This window comes from Macaca nemestrina, chromosome 18, assembly GCF_043159975.1.
Source record: "Macaca nemestrina isolate mMacNem1 chromosome 18, mMacNem.hap1, whole genome shotgun sequence".
NCBI lineage: Eukaryota > Metazoa > Chordata > Mammalia > Primates > Cercopithecidae > Macaca > Macaca nemestrina.
In genome coordinates, this window is record NC_092142.1 from 72,289,297 (window position 1) to 72,312,331 (window position 23,035).

Here is a 23,035-nt window from a genome sequence, read left to right on the forward strand (position 1 = left end):
CATTCAGAACACGTGCCCTATATCTGATTGCCCTGTGTAAGGAAACAGAGTCCACACAACCATCCCAAGTCAGTTACCGCCAAGAAATCTCATACTGATTCATTGTTTGGAATCTACTCTATTGTTCAGCTCTGAAATGTTAATGTAAATGCTATATATCAGTGGTAAGCCCACTATTGAGCTCCAAGAATATCTGAAACTCTTATCTAGAAGTCAGACCCTTAGAAAACATCAAGGCCCCTAATATAGTACATTTCAGTAGAATATGGCAAAGGAGAAGCCTATCCCCAAGATGCCACTGATTTCCTCAAAATGCTCTTCTGCTTTGAAGTATCTACAGTTTCCAGTGAGTGCCAATGGCCATAAATACATCACAAACACAGGGCTTTTAAAGTGCAGGTATTGATTTTTATAAATGGGGCTACTTCTAACATGAATCACTTCATTTAATGTGCTCCACGTTGAGTAGTAGAGGTCACTAGTGATTTCAAGTTACAGTTTTAACAGTGGTGGCAGCAGAAGCCACATTGTGATAAGATAAAAAATAATTGGTAAAGATACTCAAAGTAATATATATTTGACAAAGTATAGTCACTCTCTTAAATATACCTATGGGACAGATTTTGTTTATAAGAAATTATCCTCACTAGCTAAAGAGTTTTTATGGTAGTTCTGTAATTTAAAAATAAATACATTTATTTTGGACATTTGATATGTTCCTTTTGCATGATCCTTAGATGTAGCCTGAGTGGTAGATCCTAGATGCGGCTGTTCAATCCCCATCCATTACCTACCCTCATTCTACACAGCTTGGCAACTATGCCTCTCCCACACTGGCATAAGACTAGGCATTTATACATGAAGTGGGTGAGCCAAAGGACTTATGAATTGCTGGATACCAGGTGTAGCTGAGAGTAGGAGTATTGTACTGATATCAAGGAATTAAGTACAAGTCAGCATCATAAATTGTGAGACTCCTCCATGCCCTACCTGTCCCTTCCACTTGAGCTCCCCAAACACTGACAGGCATAAAACTTATATATTGACAAGTAACTAATGTTGAGAAATTCATCCAGAATGTAGCACTGAAAGCAAAAGAATTAGACTATATGAAAGGGAAATAAAGGGACATGGAAAATAAGATTTAAAAGTTCTAACTTTCTAAGTTTAAAAGTTTTAACTTGTATCTAATAGAAATTCTAGATGGAGAAAGAATGAAAATGGCCAAAGAGCAAATCTAAACTGAAGAAAAACATTTGTCCTTATGGTGTGCAGCTGGATGCTCCTTCAATTCTGTAGCTCCACCATAGGTGGCATGTAGCTTCTATGTCTTGGTCAAGATTTCTGTTCTAACCTTAGCCATCATACTCACATTCCAGCCAGCAGAAAGGAGGAAGAGACAGGAAAAGGGTATGCCCCTTTCTTTTAAGGACACTTCCTAGAAGTTGTACACACCATATACGGTTATATCCCATTGGTGAGTACTTATTTGTGTGGCCACAACCAAGCTGCATATAGGGCTAGGAAATACAGCCTCACTCTGGTTGGCCACATTCACAACCAAAGCTTAGGGATTTCATTACTTCCTGAAGACGGAAAAGGATAGTGGGAGATAACCAGCAATTTTGGCGTAACTTAGCAAATCTGGGCAACATCAGCCAGGCGTAGTGGCTCACATCTATAATCCTGGCACTTTGGGAGGCCCAGGAGTTCAAGACCAGCCCAGGCAACATAGCAAGACCCCATCTCTACCAAGAAAAAAAAAAAAAAAAAAAAAGCAATCAGCTGAGTGTAGTTGTACATACCTGTGGTCCCAGCTACCTAAGAGGCTGAAGCAGGAGGATCTCTTGAGCCCAGGAGTTGGAGGCTGCAGTGAGCTGTGATTGCACTACTGCACTCTAGCCTAGGCAAAAGAGCAAGACCCTGTCTCTAAAAAACAAATAAACAACAACAACAACAAAACCCTCATAACTCTCGGTAGGAACCAGGAAAGAAATACAATTGCAGATACGTAAGGCAGTAAAAACAGATAAGAGAATGCTTTAAAAATAGGAGAAATGGATGAGTTGGGGGGAAATATATGTTATTAAAATTACCATAAGGAGTAGACCCTGAATAGAAAAATAATCATAGAATATACTGAAAAAGAAGTCAAGTATCCAGCCCTGAAGAAAAGACACTAGGTCAAACAGCTTTACAAGTGTGTTCTACCAAATGGTGAAGAAATGGATGTATCTCACATCACAGAAAAATGTAGAAAGTTATTAACTCATTTTAGGAGACAAATAAATTCACAGTAAAACAACACAAGAAAAGAAAAATATAGACCCATCTCTCTTATGAACATTGACTTTAAAGCATTAGCAAATCACATGCATAGAGATACATTTTTAAAATTACATCATGACCAAGTAGAATTTATCCCAGAAATGCAAAATGGTTTAATAACAGGAAATCCATTCATGTAATTTACCACAATTTATATCATCTCAGTTCATGCTGAGAAAAATATTCCACAGAATCCAACACTCATTCATAATTAGAAATAAAAATTCTTAGAAAACTAGGAGTAGGAGGGAAATTCCTTAATATGATGAATGAAAAATAGAAAAAACCTATAGTGGGAAAATGTATTTGATGGGGACCTTTGTTCATGTAGTAACGTACATTTAGTAATATTAATTTATCTATGTTCTAGACACTATTCTGGGGACTGGGATATTACAATTAAATGTTGAAAGCATTCTCATTCATTTTCAGAGGCAAAAAAACAAAATCAAAAAACTATTCTCAAGCTATCATATAACATTGTCCTGGAGGTCCAAGCTATTGTGATAAGAAAATAAAAGGAAATAAAAGATAAGTAGTTGAAAAGAAAAAAACAAAACTATCATAGTTTATAGAATGTATTATTCTCTACCTAGAAAAACTGTGGTAATTAACTGACAGGGCATTAGAACTAATAAGAGTTTAGCAAGGTATTCAAGCAAAATATTATTAAAAAGTAGATTTTTAAATACATCAGCAATGATTAACTAGAAAATATAATAGAAAAATGTCATTTAAGAATATAAAACTCTATAATAACCTAACAATAAATGTGCAGACACTACAGGAAGAAGATAATTGGCTAATTCCCTGGGGAAAAATTCACGGAAAGAGCCAATAAATTTTTGAAACAAAGACCAATGACTGTGGACTTTATCAGATATTAAAATGTACTGTAAAGCATAGGCAAATAGACTAATAGAAACAAAGCCATGACTACAGGGGAATTCACACATGCTCATTGTGAAATTTCAGATCAGTGGAGGCGTGAGCTGCTTCATAAAAGGCGGAGAAACAATTGGTTATCAATGGGAAATAATAGAAAAGTTAGACTTTTACCTCAGATCTTTCACAGAAAAAAATCTCAGCTCTATTACACAGCTAACTGTGAAAAACAAACTTTTTAAAATATCAGGAGAAAATATAGGTAGTTATGTTTATATACTAGCAAGTGTGAAGGTCTTAAACAAGATGCCCAATGCAAAAGCCATAAAGAAAAAGGTTGGTAAGTGTGGCGCCCTAGCATTAAGCAAATTTCCAAACAAAAGATTTCAGGAATACAGTAAAAAGACAATGCTTGCAAAATAAATAATAGGCAAAGTATTAAAATCAGAATACATGAACCTTCAGAATATGTGAAACTAACTCCTGCTAATCCATGTGGAAAAGTGAAATTATCCAATAGAAAAATTGGCAAAATAGATTAATAGACATGTATAAATCGGTAAGTGTATAAACAGAATAGAAGGTCTATGAAAGACATATTAAAAGATACTTAATCTCAATCATCTTAGATGTTTTTTGTGAAGAAAATATAAATATTTTTTATAATCCAACTAGTATTTCTCATGTGTTCCCACTCTACCAAGCAAGCATGGCAGGAGTTGGGGAGCACTGAGACACTGGCCTGTGGGTACCTCATCTAGCTAACCACTTACCTGTGGCACCCATTTCCACTGAGGTATTGCGGGAACACTGATGACTTGTCCTTTTGGCTCCATCAGAGCCAACACTGACTTGGCTTCCACTGACTCCATCTTCCCTGGAGCTAGACCTGTGCTTCCCCCATGAAGCTACTGAGCACACTGAGATGTGCTGTAAGAGTAAAATACTATTGATTACATGTTGAAATGATATTTCTGACATGTTGGGTTAAATACACTATGTTGTTAAAATTAATGTCACCTATTTGTGTTTTGCATTGTATTTCCATTGGACAGTGTTGGGCTAAACTCTCCTCTCCCTTCATAGCCATTGAGGTACGGTTGTCTGGCCTCTTGCTATGGCAGCCCTGTTGTAGACCCATAGCAAGTTCACTGTTCTCAACCCAACTACCTTCCAGAACCATGCGTGGGAGGAAGGGTGCCATGTATCCATGTGTAATGCCTAGGTCCTTCTCCAGCCACACAGGAACTGAGAGATACTTGAGTACTAAGATTCCCTTTTGACCTAAGCATACCATTTTTATCCTGAGTTAGCTGCCCCAGGCAGGTATGAGGATGTTCTGTGAAGTGGTCTGCTCTGAGATTCCCAACTAGAGAGCTAGGCAGAAGACCCTTTGCTTCCAGCATCCCTTCAACCTATTTAGCCACCCTATCCCTGAGATTCTGGCCTGTAAGGCAGACGCCATGATGTACACATCTGGCCTCTCTGTTATTCTTCCCCTTCCCACACTCCACTGAGACAAAAGGAGTAGCCTTTCCACTTCATCTTCCTGTTTGCCAGAACTCTCATATCATCGCCTCCTTTTCCTATATGCTGTATGCCAAATAAGAGAATAACCTGTGTGTCCATTTAAAGAATAACCTGTGTGTCAATTGAAAGGCTCTTATTCATTTTCAAACAATGACACTGATAACATTATTCTCCATCAGATCTAGAATGGGATTTTTGATGTTAGGGAGCTCTGGGGTCACACAAAACCAGGTACGCATGCTCCAAGGTTAGATAGGTTTTTCTCTTAATCATCTTCTATTTGGGCCTCCTTTATTAGGACACAGGAAAGATTATCATTGGGTAATTTATCCATAGTTTCCTTGAGCTATAGAAATAAAAATCAACAGCTGTTCCTCCTAGCTGGTTTTGGTAAGTTTTGGTAATTAGCTAAGCTGAAAATTAGAAACAATTTACTTTTCTTTTGTTGTATAATATCTTATTGAACCATTTGATGATATAGCAGCTATACAAGAGGCCAGAAGACACTGCAGAACCATGTCCCCCAAGATTCCTCAAACCTGAGACATGGAAACTTATCTCAAAAACCAACTTAATCCACCTTCAAAACCTAAGTTATATTTTCTTTTAGTTTAGCTATGAATGCTATAAATTCTTTAATCTTCTCTGTATTGTGGCAGGAAATGCCAGCAATAACATACCTTTTGGGCTTGCCAACAGGAAATCTAAGGCAATCTGGTTTTCAAAACCACATGGGTCAGTGGATTTAGGCTACTTTGCTTTGCTTCTGGAGTCTGCAATGCATCAACCAAAGTGAGGGACAATTTTGTGATAATTTCCAATTATATGACTCCCACAGTTGAAGCCTCATGACTCCAACAAAGTACCATTATTTCCCCAGGTGGATTGGTCTCTCATCAATCAGACACAAAGAAGCATGGTGGCACTGGAGGATGTGGAGAGGCATTTGAAACTTTGAAACTTTGAAACTTTCTTTCTTTCCTTCCTTCCTTCCTTCCTTCCTTCCTTCCTTCCTTCCTTCCTTCCTTCCTTCCTTCCTTCCTCCTTCCTTCCTTCCTTTCTTTCCTTCTTTCCTTCTTTCTTCTCTTTTCTTTTCTTTTCTTTTCTTTTCTTTCGACGGAGTCTCATTCTGTTGCCCAGGCTGGAGTGCAGTGGCACCATGTTGGCTCACTGCAATCTCCACCTCCCAAGCAAGCAATTCTCCTGCCTCAGCCTCCCAAGTGCTGGGATTACAGGTGCCTACCACCACACCTGGCTAATTTTTTTTATATTCTTAGTAGAGACGGGGTTTTACTATGTTGGCCAGGCTGGTCTCAAACTGCTGACCTCAGGTGATCCACCTGCCTCTGCCTCCCAAGTGCTGGGATTACAGGTGTGAGCCACCATGCCTGGCCACATTTGAAGCTTTCTAATTATTACCCCACATGTGCAAGTAGGAAGGCGTTAATGAGACAGATGAGCATAAGCTTGTTATTAGCTCAGGAATGAAACACTAATAGGGATGCGTATAGTTCCTGATGCAAAAATGAGACTGATCGTTCCAGAAGTAAGCCAAGAATTGGAGGAATATTTTAGTTGTTTCAGAATGACAGACATATTGGGTGGGGTTAAAAAAGGTTTGCAGAGGCTAATATAGTGCTGGGGAATACTTGAAGCTAACTAAAGTTGACAGTATTATCCCTGTATTGGCATTAATTCCAGTCCTAAAAAGAAGTCTGTTATAGATTAGGGTTGGAGATGTGGCATTCATTTGCTTGGTGGTAAAGATACAGATTTTGCATCAGGGTCTGCTGGAATTGATGATGATGTGATAAATGGGTGGTGGATAAATAGTACTATATGTTGGTTTCTGAAATTTCTATGGCTATAAAGATTTTTGATGGTAGGATTGGATGTTGGATGACATACCCAGTAATTAGTTCTGTTGACTACAGCTGCAGTAGCATGAGAGAGTCAGATAATAGAATTGGGTGGTGATTGTCCTTGAAGGAACATTGAGGCACAGATGAATCCTTGGATGGGTCAAAGAAAGAATGGACCAAATGACAACTGGCATGCTAGCTGATACACTAAAGGCCTAGGTAAATATCTGCAAACCCACTATTTTTCAGGAGGTACAAGGATGTGTTAAATGAAAATAAGGAGTTTGAAAACCTCCAAGTATTTATTGAACTCGGCCATTGAATAATGTGGACAGAGAAGTTATTACAAAATATGATAACCTATCTGGGATTTGGGGACAGAGTTGTTCAGATAAAGCATCGAAAGATGCATTACCGGTGTCTCTTCTGTGGCACTGATATAAACTGGCAGTATGTAGCTCAAAGAGAAATATCTAAGTTGACCTTAGGAGGGTGTAAAGTAGGGAGTCGGGAGCAAAACCGGATTGTAATGATCACAGAATGATCTTAGAAAGGTTGGCAGAAGAGATCATAGTAGGTGTGAACAAAACATGCCCAAAACAAGTTGTCGATAACAGTAAGGGAAACATCACAGGGTGTATCAAAATTGTATAACCTTAAGATAGGAAACAAGGAGTAATAAGGCAAAATGATAAAAACAAAAGGACACAAGGGAGAGTGTGAGAATCAGTAACGGCAGGCATCTAACAAAATCTCATCCCATCAGTCTTGAGCAGAAGCTATCTACTGTGGGTAAAGTCTGCTTGTTCTGAGGGACTTGAAATAGCAGTCTGTTTCTGAAGGTCATCTGCTTCTGAAGGTTTTTTCTGTTTTTTTAGAAAACCTCTATTTGAGATCTCCAGTGAGAGTATTTTTCAACATGTTTTCAGCCAATAATTTAGCTTCTATGGGCATCTTTTTCCTCAGATATCCACCTCATAATTTAACTGCAAGGTCAGTTGTTAGAAGGCTCTGAAGAAGACCTTCATTGGTGTATTTTTCAGGGTACTCATTCTTCAGGTAGAAAGAGGGGAGGACTTCTGAGGGTGGGATTGTAGGGAAGTCTTCTTAAACTTAGAGATGAGCTTGTTCTCACAATATTTTGTTATGTCTGCATGAAGCAAGGTTGACTCAAATTGATGAAATACTTGTAATCACATGGATCTTCTAGTTATTATTTCATAAAGTGAATAGTCTATGAGTTACAGAGGGAGCTAATCAGATCCGATGGCCATCAGAGCTAAAGGTAAAATTCTTCATCAAGGAATGATGAGAACCTCAGAGAACTGGGCCAACTTAAGATCAGTAATACTATTTTTATGCTTTACATTTCCCAAAGATTGTGGATTGTGAAATTTTTATCAAAGGGCTAACACACTATAAAATTCTTGTTAACTCTTGTAGTGTAAGGTGGCATTCCCCAGGTGGGAAAATTGTAGTCTACAATTTATTAGTCACAGTCATAGCAGTGATTTTTCTGTACAGAAAGGCTCAAACCCATCCAAAGAATTTACAATTACAAGCATGTATTCTGAACTTTGTGATTTGGGCCCAGTCCACGTATATTCCAGAGACCCACATCCCACTTGTACAATGTTTCTGGATATGGTAGCAGGATGTTTGGCAGGAGCCAGCCACATCCCCAGCTGCAGAGGAGAAATTTCCCCATTGATTCTTATTCAGAGATTATTTCATCTCTTCTATTTTACCATAGGTAAAACATTTTTGTCAAAGACCATCTTAGATTTGGGGACATAGTTGGTATTCCAGAGACCATTGGAATGAACAGAGGTTCCCAATTTTAGGCAATGTTTGTTTTCTAAATCTGAGGCTGAATTTTATATGTCTAAAATGAGTTGGATATATGTGCTTATTGATCTCCCATATTCTGAATTATTTCTATGGACAATGACAAAAATGCCACCTGATTTGCATAATGATCTGCCAACACAGTTCCCTTTGCTTTGTGGAGATTTTTACTCTACTAGAAAAATTAAAAATCTATTGTCTAAAATATTCCATGAATCCCCCAAAGTTTCTCAATTATAATTTAGTGTTTAGTCCTGCATGTTGATGAATCAATTTAATACTCTCATTAGATAGGGTCCATTCTTTAGTAGAAAGGTCATATTCCAAATAATATACCATATTTTTAAAGAACTGTAATTTTTCCTTTACAGCCTTGTAATCTTCCACTGCTAGTTTCTGCTGGTCTTCTTCAGGGCTTTTTAGGTCAGGTGAAAGTAAGCATCTTGAAGGAGAATTGAACCTCTTGAGAATGTTGTGTTTTAAATCATTATACAAGTATTGGGAGAAAGATCAGGTGCCTCTGTGAATCCTTGAGACATTCCGTGCAATTATGTTGTTAATTATTTGTGGAGAAGGCAGATAAATATTGACTTTTTATTTACTAGACACTGAAAAAGGGAGCATAGAGGTCTACAACTGTAAAGTACTTGCATTCAGGTGGAACTGTAGATAGAATAGTATTAGGATTGGTTGCAACTAGAAACCTAGAAGTAACATTCTTATTAATGACCTTCAGTCTTTAACAAATCAGCATCCCCTTCATTTAGGCTTCTTGACAAGCAATATGGGGTATTATAGGTACTAGTACAAGAAATTGTTGTAACTAGAAGGTCATAATTGGCTTTATTCTGTGAAAAAGTTCTGGCTTTAAGGAAGCAGTCTGGGCAATGGTTTGGAAGACCCACGTGAATCTTTATAGAACCCACTTTCCGTAATATGCTCCACATTCACAGAACATCTAACTCACAAATGGTCAGATCAAATAAGGTAAGCCATCTACAGTTTCAAGAGTTATTTGGTAAGTTGAGGAAAGTCACATGTAGCATGATTGTGAAACTGACTTTCAAGCAATTCCTCTGGAATTTCCAAGAATAACCCTTCAAGTGCATTCAATCTCACAGTTCTTTTTCCATGAAAGATATCTTCCAAGTAGGTTGGCAGGAGCGTTATCACAAAGGATACATGAATGTGTTTCCTCCAATGGCCTAATGTGTGGACAAAAACTGAGACATGACGCAGAAGTAGATCAACTCAAAATACCCCTGACAGCAACAGTCATTACTCCAAGAGACCAAGTACATTTTATTACAGCAGAGTTCAAAGTAGAAGAGTAGCATTTCCATCCAGTAGAAATATGCATTTTTGTTCTCCTGTGTCTATAGATTATTATTCTTGTTCTGAAAGTGGTATCAGATTCAATAGCTACCTTGGGAATCAAAAATCAGAGCTTAGTGGCTGGACACTGTGGCTCACGCCTGTAATCCCAGCAGTTTGGGAGGCTAAGGCAGGTGGACCACCTGAGGTCAAGAGTTCAAGACTAACCTGGCCAACATGGTGAAACCCCATCTCTACTAAAAATACAAAAATTAGATGGATGTGGTGGTGCATGGTGGCACACACCTGTAATCCCAGCTACTCAGGAGGCTGAGGCAGGAGAATCACTTGAACTTTGGAGGTGGAGGTTGCAGTGAGTTAAGATTGTACCACTGCACTCCAGCCTGGGCGACAGAGCAAGACTCTTATCTAAAAAAAAAAAAAAAAAAAGAAAAAAAAAAGAAAAGAAAAGAAAGAAAATCAGAGCTTAGTGTATGCTTGCCAAGCAAGGAAGATCTACATCTCTTAAGAGAGGAGCCTCATGGAACGAAGGTGAATATGATGACAAAGCAGCTTTGTCTAAGAGAGGTAAAAGCCAGGTGTTAGTCTCTGGCTGACTCTAAAGCAGTTCATAAAGTCTGTCTTGGGAAAGGCTATTTTTTGTTACCGTGTCATCACCCCTACGAGCGTGATCCCCAGTCAGGTCCAGGACACACTCTATCATATCTTGGCAAGCTCTGGGTCACCCAGCAGGCAAAACCATGCAGGCTTTTTCTTTCACACACTGGCAAATAAAAAGAGCAAGCATGATTCCATGCAAAACTATATATTTTTATGTAAGAAATAAATGCAAAATATACTTCTGCAAGACTACTCAGCAAACTACTAACAGAGGCTGCCTCCCCAGAAGGGCCTGGGTGGCAATCAAGGGGCTTGTTTTGTATCTGGTGTTTAACCTCCCACATAGTAAATGTATAGTAAATATTCATTGAGTGAATGCATAAATAAAAGAATAGATATGTTAATGAATGAAAATGTGTTTATTGATGGAATGAAACAATAAAAATAATATTTAGGGTGAGTTAGAGTTAAGTAGCAATGAATTGCACAGACAGTTCATTCAAGAAGCTTAGCAGTCGCTAGGGGGAGATTGAGGGTCAAGGGAGGTGTTGGGGGGCTTTTATTTCTCACATCATATTTTATTTTCCAGGGTTTCCTCATACCTTGATATGTTCTCTCAATAATACCTCTTTGGTCCCCATGACTTTCAAACTGCGTATTCCTGGGGATGGCCTTGGCCGTAAAAGCATTTCATATTGCGAGCAGAATGCAGACGACAAAAGACCGTCTTGGACCAAGGAAGAAATATCCTCAATGAAACCGAAAGAATTCACCGTCACTCCTGACTGTGGCACCATTCGCCCCCAGGGATTTGCTGCTATCAGGGTAAAGTGCATAGCCTTCGTGCACACACAGCCAAGCAGCTGAGCCTTTAAAATAGCCACTGGGCCCTCATACCTTCCTGCTATCCAGTGTCAGCAGGAGGGGATGCCTGTCAATTTACAGGGAAAAGTGAGCCTATAAGGAAATAAACTAGACACAAATACATTGGGCAAAGCAATGGGCACTGTGCCAGTGGCTTTACGTTAATCTAGATGCACTGCCTTCACCAGAGGAGTGGATTCTAGGTATTTCTAGTGAAGCCACTACTATCCAGACAGTACACCCATCGGTAATAATATAAACAGATTTCAGAACTTATTGATACTTAGGTTTATCTTTCCTTCAGACTCAGATCCTTTAGATACCAATACATGGCCACTCTTATGCCAAAGATGATATCGGGTTTATTCAGCTTTGTAATCCGAATCTGGACTTCATTCATGGTGGATGTGGATGTGATATCACTAACAGTGCTTTATCTTGAGTTCCGCAGGAAAAGCCATGAGAATTCAGCTTCCTTATACTGAAGAATACTCGTCCTTCCATATTTTGTCTGCAATCAGGATAGTGCTTTGCCTTGGTTATGGCCTCACAGTGCCACCAGTGGAATTATTTCACCCTAACTGTCTTCCTTCTTTTCTTTTGCTGTTGTTGTTTGTTGTTGTTGCTTCCCAGGTATCTCAGGAAGATTTTAAAAGACGTAGCGTCTTGCTAGCAGCCTTCTGCCAAAACCACTTGTTCTTCCTTCTAGCCACAACCCAGATACATAAACAGGGGGTTACAGTCACACTAGCATTCTCTGTTTCTTTCCAAATCGATGACTTCATCTTCACTTTGTTTTTCCTTTATATTTGGAAAAGCTTTCTCCAAGCTCCAGTTTTCCTCCTGATCTGCATTTCAGCCAGGTCTTTGTGGATTCAAATTTAAAGCATACAGTGATTCCCTCTGCAACTGAAAACATTTTAATTAGTACCAGATACATAATTTATAGATAGAAAAGCCTTAACCCATGCCAGAAGCTGTTTTCTAGACTTGCAACTATCTCTTCCAGTACATATAATTTTGAAGCAATTAAAAATCGTAACAAGGCTTCTGAAAGCCTAAATGTACAGCTTCACAGCAGCAAATAAAAACACAGGGTAAAATGTTCTGAGCCCCCAACAGCCTCCCTTGACCCTCAATCTCCCCTAGCAACTGCTAAACTTCTTAAATGAATTGTCTGTGCAATTCATTACTACTTAACTCCAACTTGCTAGAATTGGAATCTAAGTACCAATGAGTTCTGAAATCTGTTTATGTTTTGCCCACATTCTATTGTCCTCAAATAGACCCTTCTGTGGAACTTTCTATTTTCTGCTGTAATAAAGAATGTGGGATGGCGGGGGCAAGATTTTGGTAAAGCAGACTAACTGATTTCTTCCACCATTTTCTGGAACTGACATGGTTATTGCCACTTATTTTACTGTAAGAGAACTTGTGCTATAGTGTTTTACCAGTATATTACATTTTCATAATTCATATAGCCCAGAAGTGGGGAACAATTTAAATTGCAGTAATTAAAGTTGGCTTGATATTGCTCATCGTTCATGCTCATTTTTCCCCTTATGCAGGTATGTGGCTTCTTTGACAAAACCTCCTCAGAAATGAGCAAAGCCATTGTACTAAAAGCCATTTGGTTTCTACCCTGGCTTTTGAAAACACCCAGCATGTCCTGACCCCACAATGTAACTTGTTCAACTAAAAATGTAAAATGCTATATATCCATAAAGCACTTAGAAACCACACCGATCAGCGTAGTTCTCCAGGGGCTCCTCTCCCCGCTGTAGAGAGAACGTGCTTTTTAGAAACCCGCCCCCCACTCCCCGTAGAGAGAACGTGCTTTTTAGAAGAGCAACTTGCCACCTTTTTCTTTCCAGGTGACCTTATGCTCCAACACTGTGCAGAAATACGAGCTCGCACTGGTCGTGGACGTGGAGGGCATTGGAGAAGAGGTGCTGGCGCTCTTAATTACAGCAAGGTACCACTCCCCAACTTGCTCTTCTCCCGAGTCTCCCCTGAGCCTCCAGTCATGGGCTGCCTCCCAGAAGGCAGCTCGCCTGCCAACCCAAGCACACTGGGTTTGTCCAGCCTTCCTGGGAATTCAAATGACAAAGTAGCAAATGTTTCTAATGCACCTTTAGTGGAGATAAGAAGTGTGTGTGTCTTGTAGAGCTTAGGCAAAGAATCCTAAGAGTAGTGAAGAAATGGGTCAGACCCTCTCTAATGGGTCTGACTTTCAAAGTATGTAACCAGAAAGGTTTTAGCAGGAAGAGGTGAAGAGCTGCTCGCTTTTATTTTCATCTTTCAACATAGCGCTCCAGAGTTATGCAACAGGAAGGTGTTGCTGTCAGTCCTGCAGTGGAAGATCTGTAAAGCCAAGAGGTCCTTGCCCTGGGACACTGTGGCCATGACTTGAATTGCAGGATAGGTGTGGGCCCCCAAGATGAGACTCATCTTTAACAATGCATACTCCTCAGAACCATCTCCAGCTCCTCTCTCTTTTTTAGAGAGGCAGCCGGGTTAAAATCCTGGCTCAGCCATTTGTTGACTGTGTCTTTTTGACCAAGCTACAGTCATTGCAGCAGTGCTGATGAGAGTAGTAGTGTCATCGATTAATAATGATGTGATCCTAAGTAAAATCCTGGGGCCGCACTCTTCCCAAAGCAATCAGTGTCCAGATCTGGGACTTTAAGGTGTATGTATGAAAATGCTATATATAGGAAATAGAGAAAATGACTGAGTAAAACTGATAATTATGCTAATATGTCAATCTCTGGAATTCAGATCTCTTGTGAATCTTAGGAAGACATACACTTTAAAGATGGGGCAGATGTGCTGGTTGGTGGGGAGATAACCGACACCATTTCATGTGTCTTGGGCTTGGATGAAGATAAATAACAGTTCAGAAATAACTTAAATTAGGGTTCCCACTGTGTTACCTTGACCTACTTAGTATTCCTTCAAGACCTAATTTTTTCCTTTGTTTACAAACAGTAAAAACCGTAATGTGGTCCTTTCTATGCCCAGGTTTGCCTTTCAGTCTAGTCCTGCATTTCTTTTCTATACAGGCGTATTCAGATACTTCCAGCCCCTTTCCCTACAACTATCAATAGGAAATCCTAAATTTAAAAAAAAAAAAAAAAAGGTCTAAAGAGGCTGTGAGTTTTCTACTTATATTCTGTGACCCAAGTCAAGTAGTATAAGCCCTCTCAGTCACAGTATTTCAAGCCGTAAAGGATTAGCTTTAAGAAAGTCACTGGGTCAACAGACAACTTCCATTCCAACTAAAAATGAACACTCACCTCGTGCAAAATCACAAACTTTGGGGTTAAAGAAAGGCTCTTTCATGTCCTTATTTTTGGTGTAATCTATAAGAACTACTCACTGACTCTTAAGAGAAGAATTGCTTTTAGAACTGCAGCCTCAAGTGACTCTCTCCAGAGAGCCAGCAGTGACAGCCTGCCATGATTCTGCCACAGGCCCGCTTCCTCTTACTGGGCACTTACCTGGTGCTGGGCTGTGCTCTTTCAACACCCTAAGAAGAGTTTATAACACCAATATCAGTCCCTAGAATTATCCTTGTTTTACCTATGAGAGAAATGGGACTCTGAGACAGAAAGCAGCTTGCCCAAGGTCGCACAGGTTGTACTTAGTAAGGTCAGTCTTTGAAGCTGGCTCTGCAAATTCAAAAGCTGGTACTCTTCACCATTGCACTATATTGAAACAATGACATAGGGTAGAGTAGACATTGAGAGTCACAGACAGCAAATAAAATCCAAGTCACCTAATAATAGACCAATGGCAAACACAGGGCTTCAACTCCTCTCTTTCCTACATACAACCCTCCTTCCTTCTCCCCCACCTCACCCCCTCCATGTTGGCACACTGAGAACCCCGTCACAGTGCCAGTTCTGGACCAAGCAGCCCCCTGAGCCTCTGCATCCAAGACAGCTGTTCTGCGTAGGAATTAGCATTATTACTGTGATTTAGATGGTATGAGCTGTCACTAGTCCTTAGGGGGCTTTCTGACTGGCCCAAAGTGTCACAGCTACTTAGGACCACATGCTGGTGGCACTGACCCTGTTTGGCATGGAAACAGATTCATTACCCTAAGGATCTTGCGCCATGGCACCCCTTGCCCAAAGAAGGCCAAATATGTAAAACAATGGAAATGTGAGTCATTACCCACCAGACAGCTCTTCAAGGAGTTCTGCTTCTAGTCCTTTTTTGATTAAAAAGTGGTGACTGGGGGCCAAGAGACAGGGAAGAGAGGAGGAGAGAAGCTTTGAAAGTAACTAATGCAGTTATTAGAGAAAAACTACTATGTGACACTGACAAATGTATCTCACTTGGGGCTCTACGTTTTCTGTATGTAAACAAGCTCTCTGTTTTGAATTGTGTGATGGGCTTCTCCGAGCAGGTGTATTGTACCTGCCCTCCATCTGGTCAACACAGAGGTGGACTTTGGGCACTGCTTCCTGAAGTACCCGTATGAGAAAACACTCCAGCTTGCCAATCGAGATGACCTCCCAGGATTCTATGAGGTCCAGCCTCAGGTGAGTTCCTTTCTCCTTCTTCAGTATTAATTCTTCCATTGGGTTCCCTTGATGAGAAACAGAAATCCCTCTGAAGTGCCACATCCCTGAACACATGACCTTAAGTAATGCTGATTTTTAACCCTTAGATAGTCATAAGGATGGGGTTATAAAGTCATAGTTGGATTGCTAGCTGCATGCCTGAACAGCTGCAGGTGTAAACTGTTGTTAATTTCCCAGGGAAATTACCCTTGATAAAGAAGAGAAAGTGTCAATTAAGCCAACATGCAGAATTGCACCTGCAAATAATTGCCTGTGAACTAACCATGCATGGGAAATGAGCTAGGAGTTTTCATTATGTCCATGGCTGTGATTTGAATGGCATCAGTAAGTAATGCAATATTTATAAGTAGATTTGTTGGACCAGAAAGCTAGAGACAATACAGGAATAAGAAAGGAGGAATTGTCTCTTCATGTTTTATGACATGTGTCTGTCCATATGCCACTACACCCAGCTAGGTGGGAGACTAAGCAGTTAAACACAGATGGATAAACATTTTTTTAAAAATCTGTGCAGATTAGAGTAATGGAAGGTTATTACTGAGATGCAGTTTACCAAGAATGCATTTGGGTATAAAACTCAGTTATATAAGTACAATATTCTAACTAAAATGTGTGCACAAATATCGTATGGAGGTTTATTTGGCTACAAGATCAATGGGAGTTAAAACAGCAATATGAAGGCCACAGAACCAAGGCAGGTTTAGGCTGCAGCAGAGAATTACCACATTCAGGTAAAGGAAGGAGATAGCTGCCGGTCAGAACACAGCCAGAATTTTGTCTTCAGATGTTGTCATTGTATTTTTCTAATGGAAACTTGAAAAAAAAAGGCATCATGTTCACAGTAACCAAAATGGCAATCCATGGCATCTGCAAATCCAGTCATGTGTGTGTTTAATCTGAAACAGAATAGACTTAGCTAGGATAACACAGCTACCTTTAATGAGTCACGGGGCTGTTACGTAAGAGAGAAATAGAATGGTTCTATGAGTTTCTCTGAGACAGAACCAGAAGCCAAGGGTGGGGGTGAGGGGAGACAGGGTCTGACACCCACTCAGATGCGTCACGGCAGGCCAGGTCACCCCTTCTCAGTGCATGATCATTTCAAGAACTCAGAGTGGAGCCTGCATCTGGGGTCAGGGGGAGTTGCTTCTACACAGCAGCACTGGGCATAGGATGAGGCACTTGCCTTGGGGACAGAATTTAAGGGGAAGCCAAGCACTCCATCAAGATACTTAGTATTTCCATGCCGTATTGTAAGAAATCAAAATTAATTCCAAAAAAATCCATAATGAGCAAGATGTCAAAACCTAGGTAAAGAGATCAGTCTGACCTCAGGCTGTCATAAGGCTCGGTGGAGCACTGCGGCACAGGGAGGAGTTAGACTGGGCCATGTTAGGCCAGACCAGATGCAGAGAGACTGTGGTGTACCCCGGGCAGGTGACACCTGTGTGCTCTGTCTTCCTCCCCAGCAGCAGAGGCTCTGAAAAATGGTTCCCAAGATTATACAGTGGCATTTAAAAATTTTTATTTGTGTTCTTGTTGCATAAAAGCTGGTAATATGCTGCAGAACAGGTTTCTGAGAAACACAAATTGGTCAACACTGGACACTTGTTCATTCGTTCATCCATTCATTCATTCCTCACTTTAAAAACTGAGCATATGCTTTGGGTCAGAAAGTAGGCATGTAGAGAGGAGAGGCCCCTGCTGTGTGCTAAGAAGTTGTCAGCAGGACATGCAGGTGGCATGGTGCTGTCCAGTGCATGCTGTGGAAAAGGACTGCACAGGATGCTCCCTGGGGACAGAGGAAAGGTTCCCACCCTAGAACCCTTGAGGAATGGAGGGAGAATTCAAGGTGAGTGTGCCAGACGGGTTGATGGGAACGGACATTCTAGGAGGAGTCACCATGAGTGCAAAGGATTGGAGGTGAGAAGCAGCATCATGGATTCAGGAAACACTAGCGGCCTCTATTGATAGAGCACAAAGGGCGAGGGAACAGGGACGATGCGTGAGGGTGCAGAGGGCCAGGTTAAGGAACTTGGAAAGTGGAAAGTGGACCTTTTCCTTTTCCTAAGGATAGTGGGAAGCTGTTGCCCTGAACTTATTTGTGTTGCGGATAATTCTGCATCTTGTTGGGTACTTTGAATTTTGGGCCTCATGCACACCCCACTTAACCAAACTTCCTTTTGGCCCAATTGGGGTATTCATCCTCATTTACTTGCTTGAATAATAAGACATTTCTAAAAGACCTCTATGGACTCAGGAAAACACTTACTTCAAAATAAGCGAATACGCTATTTGTTCCATGCTGTGCTGTCCTTACCTCTCTGGTTTTCTCTCCCCCAGGTGTGTGAGGAGGTGCCTGCTATGCTGCTTTCCAGCCCCACCCCTAGTGGGGTCATCCCCCCTAACAGCACCATCCACATACCACTGGCCCTGGAGACCCAGGTCACTGGAGAACACAGATCCACAGTTTACATCTCGATCTTTGGGAGCCAGGACCCCCCTTTGGTGAGAATCCATTTTCAGAACTGCAGTTGAAATTGCTGTGCTTCTCAAACATTTTGAGCTTTCTCATTTAAGGCCCACACTGTATTCACATATGTCCCAGTTTCTTGGAGTTGTAGGGTTTTATGTTTTTACTCTGCAATGGTAAAATACCAGTGCAATGTGACTTTATGGAATCTGTTTATGGCTACATCTAACAGAAGCGGTGTTTTATAGCAATCATCCTTAAACCTAACAGGATACCAGGAGTCTCTCTCTGTCTCTCTCTCTCTCTGTCTCTCTCTCTCTCTATCTCACTCACACACACACACACACACACACACACACACACACACACATTCCCACATGCCTGACCCCTCTCCAATCCTTTTAAATCAGAATCTCCAAGGGGAGGAAGCCAGCACATCTATACAGGAGCCAGCACATCTGTATGTTTAATAAGCTCCTTGGTTGTTCCTGGTGCAAAGCTAGGTTTGGGTATCACTGGTTTGTCACCTATGGGCTAGGAAATCACTTTCTTTCACTGTTCACCTGAGTTTTTCTTGTATATTGACTTGACTTGTGGCTCATATTAGCAATAGTCTCTCTAAGAGGAAGAGGGATTCATGGAAAGCTCTCCACTGCTTAGGCTGAGTTGAAGGATAAACATTGAATCCTACAGGAGGTGGCCCAATAGGCTCTGTATTCCTAGACATGTGATTTTCTTGGGAACTAGTGATGTCACCTTACATTTCTTTGACGTGACTCTGATTGCTTAGAGAGCATAAAACACTAGGATTTTGCTTTTATCTCTTCCATATAAGATGCTGTAGATAAGCCACCTGACTTACAAAGCAGCATCACCGAGGCAGGCCAACCCCAAAACATGTCACCAGTTCAGGTCCCCCACGAGGCTCACTGTGCCCCTCCCCCACCCCCCTGCACAGATGCGGCCCATGAGAGGGTAGCTTGCTGATCAGCCAGAACTTTGTGAAAGAAAAAGGCCACCTTCCTCAGGCAGACACAGTGCCTGGCTCAAGGGACAGGGAGAAGAGAGCAGAGCAACGTGGATTTCAATCTCCGACCCTCACAACTATGTGCAGTGGCCCTGCCCTGCCACACCGCTTGTAAAGCAACAGAACTGGAACTCAAACCCAGCCACAGTGCTGACCCTTAACCCTGTACTAAGTGTTGTTGAGGCTGGAGTGCTGTGTGGGATGGAGCGGACCCAGATTCTGGTTTCCCCTCAGTGCATGGCTCTGGGCTGACCTGGGAAGCTGCTCATCCTTTCTGGGGAGGAAATCCAGGATGAATTCACACGTCTGACCAGCATGGCCCTCACTGTGTCCCTGAGACCACAGCACACCAGTGGGAAGGGGTGCCAGTTCTCATAAGCATCCTGTTATGCCCTTGCTTTTTATTGAAGGAATGGCTGTAAGTGACTAGCCATTTCCAGCTGTTCCTGTGTTCTTTCTCTCTGGCGGAACTCAGGTATGTCACTTAAAGAGCACTGGAGAAGGCCCAGTTATCTACGTCCATCCCAATCAAGTGGACTTTGGCAGTATCTACGTCCTGAAAGACTCTTCCAGGATTCTCAACCTATGCAACCAGTCCTTCATTCCTGCATTTTTCCGGGCATGCATGGTAAGTCACGGGACATGATGAAACGCAGCTTTGGCTTACAGGCAATGGCCCTATTTTTGCAACATGTCTTTGAAAATGATCACCAGAAGCAGAGATTTGCATGGTTATGTTGTTGCATTAAACCACGTCATTCCCATCCCCAATTCTTCTTTATTATAATGAATTATTAACATAATGATTTATGCATCAATTAATAATTTTGTTGATTAAGGGATGCCTTAGCTTACGGGACACCTATTATAATACTTTTGTTGATTAAGAAACACAGTGTGCATGTGTTTTGGTAAACAGGCAAGTACAATCAATAGAATCCCAGTTCAGGAAGATGCTTCAGAGGTCAACAAGCTCCCCTCCTGAACTGTACCTAAGCCCAGCTCCAGCCCTCAAAAAAACACTTTTTAGATGTCTCTTTAATTAGAAGTGCTTCCTTTAATTTGAGTCCTTTTGGCTACAAATGTGTTAGTGTGTTTATTCTATTTTTGTTCTCTTTTCCTTCTAGCAATATTTTAAGGTAGTTTGTAAGGATGTATGAAATACAGGAGAGTATTCACCAAAAACAGAAATTAAAGTAAACAGCAAAGACAGATACAAAATAGATGTAAAATGGTTTTAGAAATGGTTTTGTCTCATTTTTTTGTACAGTTGACCCTTGAACAGTGTGAGGATTAGGGACACCAAACCCCTATGCAGTTGAAAATTCACATATAACTTTTTTTAAAAACTTTTATTTTAGTTTCAGGGGGTACATGTACAGATTTGTTACATAGGTAAATTGTATGTCACAGGTTTGGTGTACAGATTATTTTATCACCCAGGTAATAAGCATAGTATCTAATAGGTAGTTTTTGTATTTTCTCTTCCTCCCGCCCTTCACCCTCAAGTAGGCCCCAGTGTCTCTTGTTCCCTTCTTTGTGTGATATTTGGTTTTCTGTTCCTGCGTTAATTTGCTTAGGATAATGGCCTCCAGCTCCATCCATATTGCTGCAAAGGACATGATTTCATTCCAGACACATAGACCAATGCAACAGAATAGAGAGCCCAGAAATAATGCCACACAGCCTGCAACCATTTTATCTTTGACAAAGTTGACAAAAGCAATGGGGAAAAGATTCTGTATTCAATAAATGGCATTTGGATAACTGGCTAGTCATATGCAGAAGATTGAAACTAGACCCCTTCCTCATACCATATGCAGAAATCAACTCAAGATGGATGAAAGACTTACACGTAAAACCTAAAACTATAAAAATCCTGGAAGATAACCTAGGCAATACCATTCTGCACATGGCCCCTGGCAAAGATTTTATGACAAAGATTCTAAAAGCAATTACAACAAAAACAAAAATTGACAAATGGGTCCTAATTAAACTAAAGAGCTTCAGCACAGCAAAATAAATATGTAACTTTTAACCTCTCAAAAACTTACTGCTAACAACCTACTGTTGACCAGAAGCCTTTCCAATAGCAGTATTAACACATATTTTGTACGTTATATGTATCACATACTGTATTCTTACAATAAAGTAAGCTAGAGAAAAGAAATGTTATTAAGAAAATCATAAAGACGCACAAATATACTTATTCATTAAGTGCAGGTACATCATCATAAAGATCTTCATCCTCATCCTCTTCACATTGAGTAGGCTGAGGAGGAGGAGGGAGAGAAGGGGTTGGTCTTACTGTCCCATGGGTGGCAGAGGTGGAAGAAAATCCACATATAAGTGGACCAATGCAGTTCAAACTCCTGTTGTTCAAGGGTCAAATACAGTTGTATTTCATGATGATGTTTAGACCAGCTTGTCTTCTATAAGCTAATTTTTATTTTTTTAATACAAGAACAGACATGAAATGATGGGGTTTTGTAGAGTTTAGGAATTTCTAATTCAATAATTGAAAGTATTCTTGATTTTAGAAATAGTTTTCTAAATTTAAATATAAAATGTTTAATTGTATAGCCCTCTGCCTATCGTCAAATTATTGCATTTGAATGAGAACTAACATTTAGTTTCAGCATATTCAGATTATTCATCAGGTATTTCTGAATAATCAAGTATTATTAATTTCATAAAATTTAAGGAATGTCATTTTCTGCTGACTTGTGACAGCTCACCAGAGACATTGGTCCCAGTTAGCAGCCATTTATCATCATTATTTATTTTTATTATCATTTATCTCTACTCGTTATGAAGGCAGCCATATTCACATACAGCCACTGGTCTTTTTAATAGAGGTTTTCACACAACCCCAATCGTGCTCTAGCAGTGTATGAATCTCATGTAAAGAATATTGTTTCATAATGTTTAAAGAAAAATCCTATAGAAAAGACATTTTTACTAGTTTTTATCCAATTAGTTAATTGATGTGTTTGGTAGAAAGCACAGGGTACCGCTTAGTAAGTGTTGCTTCCTGGTTCAGTGCCGAGTTGATGCTGGGAGAGGAAGAGTCAATCTCTGTTTGGTGAGCTGAGATCACACCACTGCACTCCAGCCTGCGTGACAGAGTGAGACTCTGTCTCAAAAAAAAAAAAAGAAAAAAAAGGAAAAAAAGAAAAGTGTTTTTAACTTCAAGTAGTTCTCATAGGGGAAAATTAAACTCTTATTTCAGCTGAGTTTTTTTGGATGTCCTAGTAAATATGATATGTATTAACGTTATAAAAATTGAATTATGCTAATTTGAAATGAACTACAGTGGAAAGAAACTGAAAAATTTCAACTTGATGTACAGTACCAAACCTTCAAACGCATTCTTACAGGAATTACTAAGCATTAGGAGAGAGCTTCAATTAATAGTTTATTCCCCAAGCCTATTACAAATTCAGGTGCTGGAAGTTCTTCTCTTTTCTTGTTGGATGCTGTGACAGGAGGGGCCACTCTATCTCCTCTTTTGGCCATGGGTGAATGTCAGCCCTTCCCAGATGTGGCAGTCACTGTCAGCCACCTGACACACTCAGCCTCATGTGTAGCCACACAGCACAGCACCACTGTGATTAGATTCACCCTTCGCATGAAGCATCTGTTTGTTGTCAGCCAGAGAGGTCAGGAGATGGGAAGCTGGAAGCCT

General features: G+C 40.4%; 1 protein-coding gene across 14 annotated transcripts in view; it reads left to right on the forward strand.

The window, feature by feature from the left end:
• LOC105491299 (HYDIN axonemal central pair apparatus protein) overlaps window positions 1-23,035 on the forward strand; it is a 468,775-nt gene that overhangs the window by 198,596 nt on the left and 247,144 nt on the right. For all 14 annotated transcript variants that reach the window (XM_024795897.2, XM_071084900.1, XM_011757559.2 and 11 more), the window contains 5 exons: window positions 10,978-11,213; window positions 13,127-13,227; window positions 15,670-15,805; window positions 18,191-18,355; window positions 19,823-19,975. In XM_024795897.2, the coding sequence (XP_024651665.2) occupies window positions 10,978-11,213; window positions 13,127-13,227; window positions 15,670-15,805; window positions 18,191-18,355; window positions 19,823-19,975 (791 nt within the window). The remainder of the gene's footprint in view (window positions 1-10,977; window positions 11,214-13,126; window positions 13,228-15,669; window positions 15,806-18,190; window positions 18,356-19,822; window positions 19,976-23,035) is intronic.